At 36.8% G+C, this 18,463-nt stretch overlaps 3 protein-coding genes across 14 annotated transcripts in view; 2 read left to right on the top strand and 1 right to left on the bottom strand.

Moving 5' to 3' along the window:
* shroom2b (shroom family member 2b) overlaps positions 1–6,881 on the top strand; it is a 31,575-nt gene extending 24,694 nt beyond the window's left edge. For all 12 annotated transcript variants that reach the window (XM_084100356.1, XM_084100352.1, XM_084100353.1 and 9 more), the window contains 5 exons: positions 975–1,532; positions 2,689–3,186; positions 4,155–4,320; positions 4,613–4,885; positions 5,971–6,881. In XM_084100356.1, the coding sequence (XP_083956482.1) occupies positions 975–1,532; positions 2,689–3,186; positions 4,155–4,320; positions 4,613–4,885; positions 5,971–6,243 (1,768 nt within the window). In that variant the 3' untranslated portion in view covers positions 6,244–6,881. The remainder of the gene's footprint in view (positions 1–974; positions 1,533–2,688; positions 3,187–4,154; positions 4,321–4,612; positions 4,886–5,970) is intronic.
* A 208-nt stretch (positions 6,882–7,089) lies between these two features.
* LOC311074075 (claudin-34-like) lies at positions 7,090–11,447 on the top strand. Its single transcript, XM_084100365.1, has 2 exons — positions 7,090–7,531; positions 7,994–11,447. Exon 2 carries the CDS (start codon positions 8,168–8,170, stop codon positions 8,894–8,896), a length of 729 nt encoding a protein of 242 aa, XP_083956491.1. The 5' UTR covers positions 7,090–7,531; positions 7,994–8,167; the 3' UTR covers positions 8,897–11,447.
* A 3,286-nt stretch (positions 11,448–14,733) lies between these two features.
* LOC311074383 (claudin-22) lies at positions 14,734–16,374 on the bottom strand. The gene has a single exon (XM_084100951.1). The coding sequence runs from the start codon at positions 16,345–16,347 to the stop codon at positions 15,673–15,675; it is 675 nt and encodes a 224-aa protein (XP_083957077.1). The 5' UTR covers positions 16,348–16,374; the 3' UTR covers positions 14,734–15,672.
* Between the last annotated feature and the right edge of the window lie 2,089 nt (positions 16,375–18,463).

Genomic DNA, 18,463 nt, shown 5'->3' with positions numbered 1-18,463 from the left:
CCTGCACAAGGTTGCAATTCTTAAATGTGATTTAACAAAGGTAAAGGGAAAATATTAACCATATATGCTGTTTATATTGCTTGTAATTAGGATGAAGTAAACATCTGTTGAGTATTTTAACATAAATTGTTTGATTTATGTTGAATTAAAAGCCCAAAAATGCAGCGGGTCCACCAGATCCACAAACACTGGCTGAATAACAAAAATATGAACACCACACAAGGGTTAAAATAAAAAAATTAAGGAATTGTTGATTTGTTGACCAATGCTGCACAGTAAAGTGCAACGGCTATTTCCAAAATTATTGGTTTTATTAACGTGTTGTGTGTAGCCTACAATGTCATTTTCTGACAATGGCAGATGCACAAAGTTCAATAATACGCTTTTTCAAGAAACATCTACATCTGCCTACTTCACCTCTCCACGAAGAGACAGCGAGTGAAGCGGCACTAAAGGCTTCACATTTCCAGGACATGCATATTTCAGAACTGGACTATAGTGCGACTTCCACGACACAAATTGGCACAACGCCAAACAATTTTGTCTCATTATAACAGTGGAAACAACTTCAGATACTCTATCATTTATGGTCATACAGATAAGAGTAAGACATCATTCAAAACGGTAAAGGGTCTTTATTTGTGTACACTCACAATAAAAACAAAACATTGTGCTTGTGTAAAATAAAGATTTCTGCTGTCCCGGTTTCTTTTCCGTGAAGTTTGTGGAGCGCGTCACAGAAATGAATCGAAACTCAGCGTATAGGCTTCTGGCAAGCTATTGTGTGTCATCTGAACTCTTGTTTTGGGTTGGTGGAAAGATAGTTTCGTCTTCTTCTGCTCTTTTTCCTATAATGGCTGTTAGCAAACAGTGTTGCATTACCGCACGCGCCCCCTTCTGGATTGGAGTGTGGATCGTGAACACTGAATGTGTTCATTTTCTGACTTAGTTTTATTGTAATTTCTATTTTACAGAGTATCCGGAAGGGAGCACAGTACACTCAACATCTCCGAGCCCATAACACTGAACGTTCTGGAAAGTGTTGCTGTGCCTCTTGCCTCTAACCAGAGACCCAAACCTGACACCAGGCAGCCGGCAACTCTCTCTTCAAATCATCTCCAGGTTCCCATGTCAAAGCAACGGCTTCCTAAAAACAAAGGTTCTGAACCGCAGAGGTCCGCCCAACCCTCACAGCCAGATACCATGTTCCCTTCCAGAGCTTCCCAGGAATTTAGGGTTCAGACCTCTTCTCCTGAGCCAACTCAAGAGCCCCAAAGACCGATTACTTCGCCAGAACATCTGGAGAGAGACGTACACCTGACTCCTGCACCAGAGGAGGCCCAGAGATCAGACACCGAGGGAACGTTATCTCATACGCCACGTCTTTTAGGTCGTTCCTCTCCCAAGCAGAACACTGATCTGACGGTAACCTCAGCCAGCAGAACACGTTCCCGTTCTCCTTCTCCTCAGTTCTGTCCACAGAAGCTCACAGATGAACCACCTGCAACTGTGCAGAAAAAGGATCCATGCAGGTAACTAAAGTATTAAGCCCTATTCGGACGGGATTAACTTTATAAGGGTAGATGGAGTAATGTAATTTTACCACAGGACATCTGTAATATTAATGGCCAATTCGCACGGGATAAGATATCTCAGTAAACTAGCAGAAGTGGGAGAGTAACTCGATTTACACACCGCCGTCACTCCTGTCGTCATGTGTGTATTACGTTGCGTCCTAATATCACGTGCGCAAACACATATAACCTATATGTATATATATAAAACAGTTATGTCCAGTCGAACGATGTATTAATTAACTTCAGATTGGATTGTGTTGGTAATAGGCACTTACCTAACGCTAAAAGATGTTTCGTGCCTCTAACAAGTGCTGTCGATCTTCTTTCTGATCTGAATGGTGTGTGTAAAACACTTGAGTTTTGCCACAGACTCGTCCCAGCGTCTAGAACGCAACTGATGCTTTTTCAAGCGACTCCATACTTGAAAAACCGTGCAAAACTACTTTTAAACACGAAATGACGAAATATTTACATACATATATTTACAGCGGGTCTATTCGCACGGGATCAGTGTTACCCGAGGTCATTTTTCCGGACCTTTTTACTGAAGGTAAAAGTCGCCGTGATCTTTACTGACATGTATGCATACATATGTGTATGTATGTGTATATAGGTATGTATTTTTGTATATGTATGTATATGTAGGTTATATATTTGTTTGTTTTGGTGGCTTCGTCAAATATGATTCTCTCCTGTAACATCTTAATATCATACTATACTGTTTATGTGAATACGCTTTGGACAGAGTTGGGACAGGTTGGGGTGGTTGGTTGTGAGGAAGAGCTTTATGTGCGAGTGTGTAAGTGTTTGGTGTTATCTTGAAGGGGTTATCCTCCAATAAAAATGAATTGAAAATGAATTGTCCTTGATGATTACTGAGATGCACATTCAGACGGGACTAAAATCACAGAGAAGCTCTGGTAATTATTACTTTACACCAGCTCTCCATGTTACTTGCTCCACACTAGTCCCGTCCAAATACGGCTTTAGATACTGATAGGATAGTAGACTGATCAGGATTATGAATCTGCCATTTAGGGTCATCATTATTGGAAGTTTCCCTGCTAAAAAGTCACATTTTGACTCATGATGAATTTGTTCCCTATTGCAGGAGTAAGACGGAGGAAACATCAGAGCCAAACACTGCTGGGCGGAAGGTCCCCATACAGATTGTCTGTGCAGAAAATGGTTCAGAGAGAGAAAACAGAAACTATGTGCAACATGTTGAATCATCTGGAAGCTCTGAGGTGCCGAAAACTGGCCAGCTAAAAAAAACAGATTCTCCAGAGAAATCCAAGTCGCTGTTTATTTCCTACGCCCATCCAGATCCCATCAAAAACACAGAACATCAGACGGTACTAGACAACACAGAGCCGACAAGCAACGGCTTGACCGAACATTCAGAGGAGGACCTGAAACGAGAGGAGCTGGCCAGAGATATCATGGGGAAGGACAAGAGTCTGGTGGACATCTTGGATCAGAGTAAAATGAAGACTACAATGGATCTGATGGAGGGAATATTCCCACAGGGGGAGCAGCTCCTGGAGGGAGTGCAGCAGAGGAGGAAAGCCATCAACAAACAGACGTCTCCCAAAAACACAGCGCAGAGGTACACCGTCTGAGATAGAGACGCGAATGGCACATTTACATTTACATTTATGCATTTGGCAGACGCTTTTATCCAAAGCGACTTACATTGCATTTCAAGGTACACAAAAACATGGTCACATTTCACCTGAAAATCAAAAGAGAAAAAAAACTTTTAGATTTTGAATCAATTAAAACTATTTTAGTGCAATTTAAGAATTGTTTAATTGGGACTTTTTCATGACAGTTGGGTAAATTTTTCCTCAAATTTCCTCAAACACTGAAATTTTACTGTGATGCATCTAAACGCTTAGCTTTTGAGTTTTTTAGTAATCATTCTGATTGATGATTATCATTATATACTCATTATATAAGTGATCCTCAATACAATACATTTTGTGCTGATGTAAATAATACATAATTTCTTCACGCTAAATGTAAATTTCATTATTTAGCATATTTGTATTATGGTAATGAGCATTTTCTGAAGGGTAAATGGTCATTAAAAATTGCTAAAAAAAAAATCATAATAGTCCTAAGGTTAATTTTTAAACCATAATGTAATTTCTTATTTCTTTCCCTTTTTTGTATTTTGGGGTAAATATGAGCCAGATGATGTTCTTCACAGGTTTGTGGGAATTTTTTAAGCAAAATGAGACATTCCTGTTTTGTCATTTCTCATTTGTTCGTCATTAGCTGCAATACGTACATGTTTTGGCCATCAGCTGTTCAACTGGAATTACAGTGTTTGTTGTTTTACTAATTGGAGTCATGAAGCATTAGATCAGTTAGAGTGAAAACCTGTACACTACTGCCCTCTACTGACACACACACACACACACACACAATATATTCAATTATCAAATAAACACACAAGTATAACAAGTACAATCTACTTGACTCTAAATCTGTTTAAAAAAACTTTATTTACCTGGTGATTTTTCACAGATTTTTTCTTTCGAGTGACCCATGAATGTTTGATTTCTGCAGGGTGGAGGACAGTTTGTCTTCGTCAGCGTCGTTGGTGAGCAGTTCGTCATATTACAGCACATCCGCACCTAAAGCAGAGCTCCTCATAAAGATGAAGGACATGCAGGAGCACATGGAGGAACAGGATTCAGAGGACGAACTTGATTATGACCTGTCCAACAAGAAGGTACAAGGGTTATATTCATAATTTTGTTGCTTGGTTTTTACTCCTGTTGTGCTGTACTGGTAGCAACGAGTCAAAATTGCATTGTTGAGAGAAAAAAAACACACAGATAAGTCACATTATGTGTGTGAATGCGCTATACAAATAAACTTAAGCTCTCGTACCTTGACATTACTGCATTATGTAAGTTGCAGCATGTTTCAAAAAGCATTTGTGAAGGAATGAACCTGGAAAATATGACAGTTGACGATTAAATGATCTGGTTGATTTCTCTGTAATTTCTGTGTGTCTGCAGCAAGAGTTGATTGACAGCTTAAGTAAGAAGCTGCAGGTTCTGCGAGAGGCGCGTGAGAGTCTTCAGGAGGACGTTCAGGATAATAACGCTCTGGGAGAGGACGTTGAAGCCACCGTTCAGACCATCTGCAAACCCAACGAGCTGGAGAAGTTTCGCATGTTCGTGGGAGACCTGGATAAAGTGGTCAGTCTCCTGCTGTCTCTATCCGGCCGACTGGCTCGCGTGGAAAACGCTCTCGATAACCTGGAGGAGGGAACGTCAGCGGACGAGAAGGTAACAGTTAGATGCATGTAAAGGTTTTTTCTGTAGTTCTGTCAAAGAACATGAGATTAAAGTCTCAGCATTTAATATGATGGAATAAACTTGATCTATGAGTCTAAAGTTGACTGAACTAGTCCTAATTTAAAGTGCCCCATTGTGATTTTTTTCGACCTTTCATGTAGTGTGTAATATAGTTGTTTGTGAATGTAAAAGGTCTGAAAAGTTACAAAGACAAAGTGGACAATAAATGGAGTTTTTGTCTCCCGAAAGAAAGAACGATTCTGAACTGTTTGAAACGAGTCGTCAGTAATTCCCGTCTCACTTCCTGCTGATTTGCATAATGCCAGCCTGTGATCTTCATTGGCTGAACAGCGTCTGCTTAGCCCCGCCCTCAAACACTGTAGTTGTATCTGAGACTGGAAGAGTTTGGTTCGTGTTGTTCATGTCGAGAAGACGCTGTTTTCTTCTGCCAAAGCAAATCCACTTTCATGATACGGTAAAACTGATCTATCACTGTGTATCAAGTGCTGAGGAAGCCGAAAGAGCTGAAATTCAGATTTGCTAATAAGCATTTGGTTGACCAATCACAACAGACTGGGCCGTCTGACCAATCAGAGCAGAGTAGGCTCTCGGAAAGGCGGGTTTAGAGAGACTGAATCCTTGATCTAACCGTTTCAGACACTGTGAGAAAAGAAGTGATGTGCAATGTACGGAAAGCCCTGAACCGCAACGAAAAAAGAAAAAAAATCCGTAAAAAAACAAAAAAAACTATTTAAGATTAAAGTCGAAATATTTCGAGAATAAAGTCGGAATATTACGAGAATAAAGTCGAAAAATTACGAGAATAAAGTCGATACATTTAAGCTTACAGTAAAAAGTTTTTGCGGTTCAGGGCTTCCGTAGCACTGTTTATTATGAGACAAAGTGTTTTTGGACCTTAGATGCATGTAAACCTATTTTAAGGACACTTCCACAAAAATAAAATTAGGAACTTTAAAATAGCTTAATTGGGGCAATTTAACATTAGTTCTACCAGAGAGAGAGAAAAAAACACATTTTAAGAATGTACAATAAAAACTCATGTGTTGTACTTTCAGCACACTTTGACCGAGAAACGCAAACTGCTGATTCGCCAGCACGAAGATGCCAAAGAGCTGAAGGAAAACTTGGACCGAAGAGAACGTCTGGTTTATGAGATTCTGGCCAGTCACCTCAGCGAGGAGCGTCTGGCTGACTACCGGCACTTCGTCAAAATGAAGTCAGCGCTCATTATTGAGCAACGCAAACTGGAAGATAAGATCAAACTGGGGGAAGAGCAGCTCAAATGTCTGAAGGACAGTCTGCCGCTGGACCAGAGACTTCTATACTGACCCGATCGAGACGGGTTCAGCAAGACTCGAGACAGCAGATATTGAGCATTGATTTCAGATCTGCTTGTGTGCATTGCATAGACTTATTATGTTCAAAATCATTCTGATAGTCATAGAAATGCTTTGAACTTTTAAATGATTCCAGTTTTGTTTAGCACTGGTGAATTCACGCGTTGAATATCCACTCACGTTTTCAGGGATATGCTGTCTAAAAGTTTGAAAGGATCTCTTTTAGTCCGTATTAAGGTTTTTTGTACCTGTATTTACGTTTAACTAATTAATTTTGCTACTGAATGCTAATGGTGCTATTAACAGAAAGGTTTCTACCACATTAGATCTGCTTGTTCTTAACTAGATCCGCACCATTTTACTCATTTCAGCGTAAATGTTTTGAACTTTCCTGTTTGTTTGTTTTTTTACTGAATGAAATAACCATGATTGGTAGGAAGGAGCTTCAGAATATCTCATCTCGTATGTAAAATCTTGATTTGTGGCCCATTTCCCTGCTTTCCAATCTCACTGTGAACCGGAAGACTCTTTTATTGCAGGCTGGTGATACACCGATCATAGATGCGCTTTCAGTGCACTTCTGCTGAAATACATTTGGAATAAAAATAGAAATATTTATATACTGCAAATTTGCTGTTAAGTTCTTGTATGGACAGATCGCAACAGTGAATTCATCTGGTTTACATCACACTTGCCATTTGGTTTTATTCACAAACATTTTCACAGTAGTTTTTATTGATTTTACAGTATCTTATTAATAAGTTGTTTAATGTTTTATTACTCGTTCTGAAGCCTCACCCACACTTTATGATTTTATGAGTCGCTGTGTTTTCCAAGATGATGCAAATGATTTCAAATTCCTTATTGGTTTGATTTTATGATTGGTGAGCCGTGGTCAATCATTCACAGAAACATATTCACAGGCTTGTTTACACTGGATTTCTGAGCTAAAGGAAGTACGTTTTACGTTTCCAGTACAACGCCGAGCGTCGATGAAGAAGCAGTAAAGATTCATGGATCAGGGGAACATGTGCTGATATGGTAATACGATCAGCTTTTCATTATAATTTATTTGAAACTTTAATTAGACTGTATGTGTATTGATTGAAAATATATTTTAAAATATCCACAAACAGCTTTGATCACAGGAATAAGTTACACTTTAATATGGATTAAAATAGAAAATTTTTAATTGTAATAATATTTCACTGTTTTTACTGTATTTTTTATCAAATAAATGCAGCCTTGGTGAGCAGAAGAGACTTCTGACGTCTGACCGGTAGTGTAAATAATTCATTAAATGAACACCAGGCTTATCATCGTTAATTACTATTTACTATTTTATTTTGACAAAAGAGTAATAAATAATAAACCTATTATATATATATACATACATACACACACACACATATATACATATATATATATATGTGTGTGTACAGTATGTATATATATATGTGCGTGTGTGTCTGCATAACATAAATATACAGTGTGTGTATACAGTATACATGCATACAGTATACACACGCGCATATATATATATATATATATATATATATATATATAATAGGTTTATTAATTATTACTCTTTTATGTGTGTTATGCAGTGTCTGCATTTGGGCACACAAAATACCATATGGCCTTTAACTGAAGTATTACATTTCTCTGTTTGTTTTCTGAAACAAAGCAACAGGAAGTTTATGATCTAAACTAGATCTCTGTCTGTCTCTCTTTGTCTCAGAGGGATGTGAGGTTTGTTTGCCAGGTTACTTGGAGACATTGGTTAGTTAAACCCACACCACTCCTGCTCTGAGTCGCTGAACTCCATTAAGAGCCATCAGCGGCTTCAGAGAAGACGAGGCTCTTCAGGATGGATGTTTGTCACATTAAAGAGACTGAATCTGAAGTCTAAAGCATGGCTTATCTCGTCCACACGGCTCATGCCCAGTTCGTGGCTTTCTGGCTCGGGACGGTCGGCTGGATTCTCATCATAGTGACCCTCGGGCTGGTGGAGTGGCGCGTTTGGGAAGTGTCTGACCTGTCAGTCATCACTTCCGGTCTGGCTTGGGTGGGTATTTGGAGAGTGTGTTTTTATAGTCATACTCTGATCTTATCCAACAATCAGATCATGTTCTGTCAGAGGATTGGTTTGTTGGAGTCGTTCACGCCACCAGAGATCGCATCGGCTCAGGTGCTCATGTTAGTGGCTCTGATTCTTGGGCTCATTGGAAACGCTAGCGTCGTTTACGGCCTCAGGAATATTTACTTCGGACTGAACCAGTTTAAAGCCATCAGACTGGCGTTTTACACCGGCGGGTTTCTGTTCATCTTCACCGGAGCTGCTGCGCTCGTTCCCGTGTGCTGGAATCTCCATTCAGTCGTAAACAATCAGACTATAATATTCCCAGCAGAGTTTCTCATGCCTCCCGCTCCTGTGAAGCAGCACATCGGACCCGGGATCATCGTGGGGATTTTTGCATCCACCCTGTTGGTCTGCAGCGGGGTGGTGTTTCTGTCCTACAGGGTCCCGGTCGTGCTGGGGCCCAAAGTGAGGCCCTCGTGGCCTGGAGAAGGATCCTCGGGGATCCGTGTTAACCGCCAGGGAATTGACAATCCAGCTTTCCAAACGCAGAATAACAGTTAACTCATCCTTTTCTTCGGGTCATTTTGAACCGAAAATTATAATTATTATTATTATTATTTTATGTTAAAATTTGAGTGTTTCATCAGAGGGGTTCAAGACCCTAGGACTTTTGTCGCAATTGAACCACGAATACACACACACTAAAAAAATGAATGGATTCGAGGAGTTTTGTGGTTGAAATTTTAAAAAAGTAACAAATCCTTCAATCGTGGGTCAATTTGACCCCCATAGGAATTAATGTAATGCGAGGGATGCTTCAGTACACATAGAAAAATCTAAAATTGCTCAAAATTCAAACTAAAAATGCTAAAAGTTTGCCAAGAAAATTATTTAATAATGTCTACATGTGTATCTGAATGCATACTGAAGTAAAACCCAGCGGAAACGGCTCATTTGCTTTATCTAGTGGCAAGAGTCATGAAATATCATGTTACATTGTTTTCCACAAGAGCAAGTCGCCAAAGACACCCAATGTAAGATATTTTGAGCTGAATGTGAATAATTTGCTTAAATTACTATTTATTTATTGATCAAATCTAGTAATTTAAAGGTAAATAACAAATAAAATAAAAAATCCAAAAAAATGGAGGTTCTATCTGAAGAACAATGGATTTAACATGGTAATGCACTGAGGGATTCAAAAATGGATGTGCCATTATGTATCCTGTTAAGAAGACATTTCTGTGTAATGTATTTGAATTGTTTAAAGGGTCTGTCATTGTTCAAAACACTATTTGAGTTGCTGATGGCAAGCTCTGTTTGAGCTACAGGAATATTTGTTGAAATTACATTGAAGTATGGAATAATTGATGTTACACATAGTAAAAATACTTTTTATGTACTTTTCCCAGTTTGAGAGATCTCTGTTATACAGTTCAGATTTATTTGTGTAGCACTCGCAATACATATTGTTTGTTTTTTAACGTATGAAATATAATTTTCGAAAGACAAGTTGCTGTCTAATTTAGCAAGAAGATGAAGTTACAGTACATCCTTTTATTAAAATTCTATTCTAAGAGATTCTGTGAACAGGTTTTTGGTCCAATAAATATTACCTCAGTCTTAAATTAATTTAATAGAAGAAAAGGAAGAAAATATTTTATATCTTTAACACACTCTGTCAACGTGGATAATTTAGAAATTTCATCTGGTCGTTATGAAATATATAACTGAGTATCATCGACATAACAGTGGAAACTAATTCTATGTTTGTATATTGAAAATAGCAGAGGGCCCAAAACAGAGCCTTGAGGCACTCCATAATTTACTGGTTAACTTGGATAATTCCCTGCTCAAATAAACAAAATGGTAACGATCTGATAGGTACGATACCTTAAAGCCTGTCCCTGAGTACCAGAGTAATTTTGTAGTCGATCTAAGAGTATTTTATGATCTATAGTGTCTATAGATCTAAGATTAAGATAGTGTTGAGAGACAGTCAGAAGCTAGAAGTAAGTCGTTTGTAATTTTAACGAGCGCAGTTTCTGCGCTAATATGAACTTTTTCATGGATATTATTTTACAGGAAGGAGCACAATTGAGTGGAGACTTTTTCAAGTATTTTATACATAAATGGAAGATTTAAAATAGGTCTGTAAATTGCCAATTTATTTGGATCTAGTTGATATAATGAGAGGCTTAATAAGTCTCGGGACATGACCTGGAGATAATGTTGAGAAGAGGCTCTTCTCATACGAACTCTTTCAGTAAGAAAGTTTTGTGGGTTTTGGATCTAATAAACATGTTGTTGGTTTAGATGTAATGATAAGTTGATTTAGCTCTTGCTGTTCTAGTTGTAAAGCACTGCCATTGTTTTTGAGGGGAGATAAGTGAGATAAGTAAATGTCACAAAACATTGTCAAAGGTTGTACATTTACAATTGTATTTCTGATGCTTTTGATTTTCCAGGGAAGAATTTCATAAAGTCATTATCTGATTATAATCCCAAAGTCATGAGCACAACTGCATTAAACTCCAGTTCGACTATAAAACACGGTTCATTACTGTAGAAAGAAGATAAAAGCATGGACAGGGACTTATGAGACCGGCTGTAATCCTGATGATCAAGACAATGAAGGAATTAAGGGGATTATTTCTTTTATCTTTCTTAGCTTGATCCTGCAGGAACATTGTGATTGAAGGGATTTTTTTGTACAGTGATTGTTGGGTAAGAAGCTTCATGTAGACATAAGTTTGTCCACACTGAGAGAACAGGTTTTATATATATATAATTTATTTATTTTTGTGGGTAAATACTTAATGTATGTACTTCACTTGTGATAAAAAGTACAGCAGTTTTGATGTCACAGATTGCCTTTTCAGTGCACTATTTGTGTTGTAATGCATGTAAGCTTTACCATGTTGTTTCACTACCTCAAAAAAAAATATTATTTCATAATTTATATTTAAAGAAAAACAGTAACAAATGCATTTCGTTGTGCAAAGGATTGTGGATAATGTTGGCTCAAAAAGCATACGCTCCCCTCATAGTTTGATATTGGAAGCACTAATATTACACTGTAAAAAATGATTTTTTGGTGAAGTAAATACTACTGAAAAAACAACAATGTAATTTACATGAAAAAGTTAGTTCAGGCAAGAAAAAAAAAACGAAGTAAATTCCATATCAGTACTTAATTCAAGCGTGTAGAAATGAAAGCGTAAATATCAACTCAATAAAATTAAGTAAAAATTACTCAGCTTTTCTGATACTGGGGTTCCCATCATGCACTGGACCTTGAATAATTAATGAGGTTCATTTTTCACTGGTTTCCAGCTGTATTTACACTGTTTTATCATTGCTTTTGTTGTCAGGATTAGTAACTTGACATTTTGTGACATTTCGAGTAAATTTTCTGCTCAAAATGACACATTCAAACACAAAAACGATCCATCAAATGTTACCGTCATTGTGTATTGTCTACCAAGTATTGAGGTCTTTGCATTCACATGATACTTAACATCTGACATACTGTAGTATAAATTACTTAGATAATCTAAGTAAAGCACATACTATAAATGACTAGTATAATTCAATATTATTGTTTGAGTGAAATGTAATGCAAAGGAAATTTCAACTAAATCGATATTAATCAACCTTTTACTAGCCAAGTTAAAATTACCTATTTTCTGTGTTACTTTCACTTAACTAGGTTAAGTAAAGTTTACTTAATTCCATATTCCAAGTAAATTTAACTTAAAGATTTCTAATTAAAGCTACTGATGAATATGTTTAGGTTTTTACTTGGCAAATCTTTGTAAATTTACTAGCATTTTCTGAGTGAAAAAAGTTGCCTAGCTTTTTTCAAGTAAATCCTACTCCAAATTTTTTTCAGTGTACTTTTGCACACTATTTAAGATGGATAATGTGCAAATTGGCAACTGAAAACCTTAATTAGCTTGTTTAGTAAGTTTTGTATTAACCTCTTTTTTATATCATTGTCATTAATTGTTGCATGTTTTTTTTATATATACTTCACCATTGCAGCACTTTACAGGAATTCTTTACAATAAGGTTTCATTAGTTAAATAAATTGGTTAACATGAACTAACAATGAACAATACTTCTACAGAATTTATTATTCTGAAAATTACTAATACATTTTTAATATCAAAGATATATTTTAACAATAGTTAATGCACTGTGAACCAACATTAACATTTTTATTAACTAACATTAACCAGGTTAATAAATACTTTAAGAATATACAGGTGAAACTCGAAAAATATGAATATCGTGCAAAAGTTATAATTGTGATGATTATGGCTTACAGCTTATGAAAACCCCAAATTCAAAATCTCAGAAAATTTGAATATTACCTGAAATCAATAAAAAAAAGGATTTTAAATACAGAAATGTCAGCCCTCTGAAAAGTATAATCATGCATATATAGTTATATATACTAAATATATTAGTTTCACCTTTTGATTTGAATTACTGAAATACACTAACTTTTGCACGATATTCTATTTTTTCGAGTTTCACCTGTATTGCTCATTGTTAATCCATGTTAGTTCATTCATTAATGTTAACAAGTGAGACCTTATTGTAAAATGCTAGCATTATTATAGTTGTTAAGGTTAAGACTCTGGAAGAACTTTAAAAGCCTTGAGTTATGGTGAGAGTCCTGAGCGTGCGTCATCGAGGCGCTGGCGTCCGGCCATGTCTGGTAGGTGTGGATCTCACATCTCGAGCTCTCGACCTCTCTGCAGACCCGCTCATGTGAACTCGAGCGGAGGATGGCAGTGGCAGGGCACGTGAAAGCTCTCCAGAACATCACTACACTAATTGTTAGACTGGAAGTACAGTCTGTGCCAAAGCAGTTTTTTCTGAGGTCCACATTGTGCCAAGACCGATGGCAGCAGAACAAAAGGCCTCTCTTACGCACGTCAGAACCAAAAACAAGCAGTAAACCCAGATTTCTGTTCACAAATCAAATAATACAGTCATTTAGATTCCTGTAGCTCAAAAAAGGATGCACTGCGACTGTATACCTCGAATGCAAGTCACACAAGCCTAATTATTCAGCATGTTGTTAAATCAGCATCATTAAAGTCAGCATGAAATGAAAATTCACACTATTTTATAAATGCATGTTATAGATCTTATTGTAGTTAATCTGCCCTAGTGATGTATTTTAAATATTTATGTATTTATTAATATAAATACCCTGCAATTGTCCTTTGGGTATACTAAATTGGTGTACTTAAAGTCTTCTAAATTGGAACAACTAATTTTGTACTTGGTATACTTTAGTTATCCAGAAATAGTGCTGAGGTTCAACTAAAGATACTGAAGTATATATGATTGTGCTAAAGACTAATGCAAGAATACGTTAGGTATATGATGTTTGTCAGTCGTAATAGTGTTAAGTAAAAGTGTTTTAAATACACAAACCCTGGTTTTTTGTATATTTATCATAAATAAATCCAATTTGTTTCACAGATAGAGATATTTTTTAACATGTTCATAAAAAAATGTATATGTAATTCAAATAAATTTAAGGCCAAATGTTTTGTTTTTAGCGTATAGCAATGGTAATTCTTTACTCTCACTCCAGAGATCATGACTTGGAGGATGTGTTTCATCCATACGGCTCATTATCATAAAGGAAGTGGGCATGAAGCCGTCGGCACCATGTGCTCCTGATAGTGAAGAAACCTTTGTATGTAAAAGATGGCAAGATTAGCATGCAACATTATAATGAGTCCATTGTGGAAAGACAACAATGAGAACTTTCATCTGACAGCATGAACCCGGGTCGGGCAGAACCTCTGAGAAGATCCGGTCCACGCAAACACAGTTAAAACCTGAAGAGATCTGGACATGATCAAAGACACATTCCTCCAGCAGAACTGGGACACCATCAGGACACACACATCAGAGATCACACACTTACATGGATATCTTTTATATAATGATGTCGTCTTATGTAATGCAATTTTGTCTCAGTGAAGAGAACGGAGGGTCATGTTGAACACACTCGTCACTTTCACCATGTGTTAACATTGTTTCTTTCAAGTTATGCAGAACAAGATTAAAAGTAATTCTCCCTTCCAAGATGCAATAGTTGAAGTAGATGAAATTATACTGCACATTTCATCATCATATAATCAAATCTAGATCCGTTTGTCTATAAATCTCTCATTATATTTGATATTTTTACTACATTTTTTATATATTGATAATATATGCATTCAAAAGTCTGAGAGGAACTTGGAAAATCTAATTTAAACTTGGAAATTATATATAAATAGAATACATATATAACATTTACATGAAAATGATATATATATGCAACTTAATGCGATTTTTTAACTGGTCTCAGACCTTTCACTGCATGTGAATTTAGTTTATTAAGCATTTTAAAATATTCTTTCTTAATTTATGATCCTCACAAGCAATATTGTCATAAACATATTTGCTTTAACCTGATAAATTAAAGCCAATTTCACAAAGTAAAAAAAAAAAAATGAAAACCTCCATCTCTCCACACATCACATGACAAAAACATTAAGGTGATTTATTGACTGATCATCACAACTTTGGTACTTTGACATGTCAGAGAACACAATATATAATCTCTCATTCACTCGCTCTCTTTCAGCGCTTTAAAATATATAAAAACAGACAAACTGACAAGCTTGAGGCTGGTTTTTCTGGCAATATTTGGATAATTAGCATAAAATTGTCTTGATATATAAATGACCTCATAGTCATAAAAGTGCACTTTCTTGGAAAGTTTGCATATTTCATTTTCACGATTAGTAAACTGTTTCTCATTAGAATCATATTCACATGTGCAGATCTGGGTGTCAAACGAGCTTATAACATGATTCATAAATAGCTTGCAACAGTACTGATGATTTATAATCTAAATTAAGGGTAACACTTTACAATAAGGTTCCGTTTCATTTAACATGAATTATGTTAATTATAACATTTACTAATACATTATTGAAATCAAATGTTAATATTATATTTAATAGACCTGAGCTGACACGAACTAACAATGAATAGTTGTATTTTTTTTCCATTAACTAGAATTAACAAAGATTAATAAATACTGTAGCAATTGTTAGTTGATGTTATTGAATAATAGGACCTTATTGTAAAGGGTTACCAATCTGATAAAAAAATAAAAACAGAAAGTAGCAGCATTTATTTACAATCAACTCACATATATCTGATCAATCGAGACCATTGAATAATTATCAGTGCAGCAAAACATTAGTTGAAGCAAAACTGTGTGTTTAACGGACCAGAGGTTTAATATCTCACACATACTCTGTCCTCCTGCGTGATGGAGATCGTTCCGGACGCGTAACGCGCGCTCTGTTTAGCGGGATAGACTGGTGTAGTGGGCATGTTTCCTCTCGCAGATACAAGCAAGAGGTGACCAACAAGAAGCCAGCCACCACATGCAAACACCCAGCGGTCCACCCGAAGAAGAGCGCGTCTCCAAACTCCCAGCGAGGAACCACGCTCGGCACGCTCTCGTCGAAGAAGCGCAGGACCGTCAGGTGCGCCACATACGACACGGGCACGAGCGCGAGCACTCCTGCAACCAAGCCAAAGATCCCACCGAGCATTTTCAGGGTCCGCTTGGCCTCGAAGTTCTCCGTGCGTCTGCAGCTGTTCACCAGGTGGATGCCCGGGATGGAGAAGGACAGGCCGATTAAACCTGCAGCCACCGTCGCGCACATCAGGATTCTGGCGAGGCGAATGTCAGGAGGGAGACCCAGCAGACTGTCGTACGGCCGGCACTCGGTGACCCCGAGGTCCTGCACCACACATGTTCCCCACAACCCCAGCTCGAAGCTCTCCGTGGGCAGGAGCTCCGTGGAGAGCGTGAGCCAGCGGGGCATGGCGGTGGTGAGGAGCGAACACAAGCAGGCGGCCAGCGACAAACACACACCCAGCAGCTCCAGAACACACACTCCAGGGTCCATGACCACCTCTCCTCCTCCTCCTCCTCTTCCTCTAGTAGTTAGTGACTGAGGAGTGGCATGAGTGTTTGCTGAGGAGTCGCCGCGCGTCATCTCTCGCGTCGGGTGGGCAGAAGCGCGCGCCCTCTCTCTCTCTCTCTCTCTCTCTCTCTCTCTCAGCACAACAACATCATTCACATGTGCAGATCAAATGAAAACACACACTGGCAGAGAAATTCAGTGCGTCAACTGATGTTTTTGCACTGATAATAAGTCAGTGACCTCTAATGATTTGAGTGGTTGGATTAGATTAGTCGGCCTACATCATTAATTAGGTTATACTTTACAATAAGGTCATATTACCGGTAGTTAATTAATAAACCATCTGGTGCTGCTCGCGTGTCGTGTAGGCTATAGTAATTTTTACTATATTTTAGTTTGATAATTTTTTATTTTTTATTTTGAGGGGATTTTATGGTACTAAATTGTATCTATGTAGTAGTTATAATCCATTTATTCACTTTTTGAGCATGGGCCTGGAAATGAAATTTCAAACTTAAACTGTGGTAAATCTCGAATGTTTTGGAGCACGACAAAGACGACACTTGGCAGATTATTGCTGAAGTGAAAAAAGTTTAAAAATGTGAACTTGAAAAAAAGTTACATTTATTGTTATGAAAAATGCACAAAAAATACCAGTCAATTTTTATACGTGTCTGACTCTAAAACTGTGAGAAAATCAAAGTCATAAATCTAAACAGGTTGTGTTCCAAATTTGAGGTTGATATCTCAAAAAATGAGCTTTCAGTAAAGACTGTGTTTGTGTGCAGTACCAAACGCTTCCACTAGAGGAAATTCGCTTCCCAGTCGTTTCCAATGCGCTCATTTTTGACCGCAAACAGAACAAGTTTGACTACTTTTTTTCAGGATAATTTAATCTTTTCAAATCAACGCCATGATTTTTGTGTTCAAATAGCAAGTGTCTAATGTGAGTGTCTAATGTCTACTTTACCAAGTTTTGTACCATTCCAATGAAGTAAAAGATTAAAAAAAAATGGTCAAAAATTACCAAAGAGCACCAGAGGGTTAAATGTAGTTAATTCTAACAAACAGAACCTTATTGTAAAGTGTTACCCTTAATTTTGATTAAAAATCATCAGTACTGTTGCAAGCTTTATGAATCATGTCATTAGATTTGACACCCAGATCTGCACGTGATTTTGACTATCCCTTTAAAGTTAATAAAACAACAAAACACAAAGAAAAAATCACTCACTGACTGAGAACTTTAATATAGCTTTAATAAGAATCAGTGTATAATTTCTACAGTGAAGTCTATGTAGTGTTTTAATTTGATATTTGTTCATTTAATTTCTTTCTTGAGTGCTACTGTTAAATACACCCACTGTAGCTGAAAAAATAAAGCACTGTTTATTTCATTTGTATATTATGTTGTGTAATGTGTATCGTAATGTGTATCTTTGTTCTCATTTTTTTATTTAATATTTTGTTACCTTGTAAAGCTTTGTTTTTAAAATAGGGACATTAGTGTGGCTGTAATGCTCACTTATTAATAGTAAAACCAATTTGAAAAAGAATCGTGATAAAAAAACGTGAATCGTGATTTTCCTGAAAAAATCGTGATATGATATTTTTTGCCATATCGCCCACCCCTACTATGAGGTAATTTATAAGAAAGACAATGTTATGCCAATTATACAAATACTACTTGAAAACCAGCAGCAATGTCAATTTCTATAGTCTGCTTAAAACACTAAAGAGAGAAAGTGAATGTAAGAAAGATGATATTATACCTCATGTTTAATTCAATGCACACTTTGCCAATGAGAGACATTTAGAGAATTGACTATGTTTACTTTCCTAATTCATGTTCTTGGTTTTATTAGTTTATTTTAAAATAAACAATTCATATACAGCGCAGAATAGAGAAGGAAAACCTATAAGGGAAAGCTCCACCGAAACAACATTTAATTTTCAAAAATAATAATGATAAAACAAACAAACAAACAAACAAATAAATAAATATGTATGTATAGAAATGAAAAAAAAAAAACAGAGATAGAAATTTAGGAGGATGAAAATATGAAAATTGATGAGTTAAATGACAATTTACTTTATG

The sequence above is a fragment of the Abramis brama genome (assembly GCF_963993115.1).
Source record: "Abramis brama genome assembly, chromosome: 23".
Lineage (NCBI taxonomy): Eukaryota > Metazoa > Chordata > Actinopteri > Cypriniformes > Leuciscidae > Abramis > Abramis brama.
Note: the sequence above shows the minus strand (reverse complement) of the source record. Positions and strands in the feature narration are given on the sequence as shown.

Excerpts from the sequence above, each read along its gene's own strand:
- LOC311074075 (XM_084100365.1), top strand. The coding sequence starts at position 8,168 with ATGGCTTATCTCGTCCACACGGCTCATGCCCAGTTCGTGGCTTTCTGG.
- LOC311074383 (XM_084100951.1), bottom strand. The coding sequence starts at position 16,347 with ATGGACCCTGGAGTGTGTGTTCTGGAGCTGCTGGGTGTGTGTTTGTCG.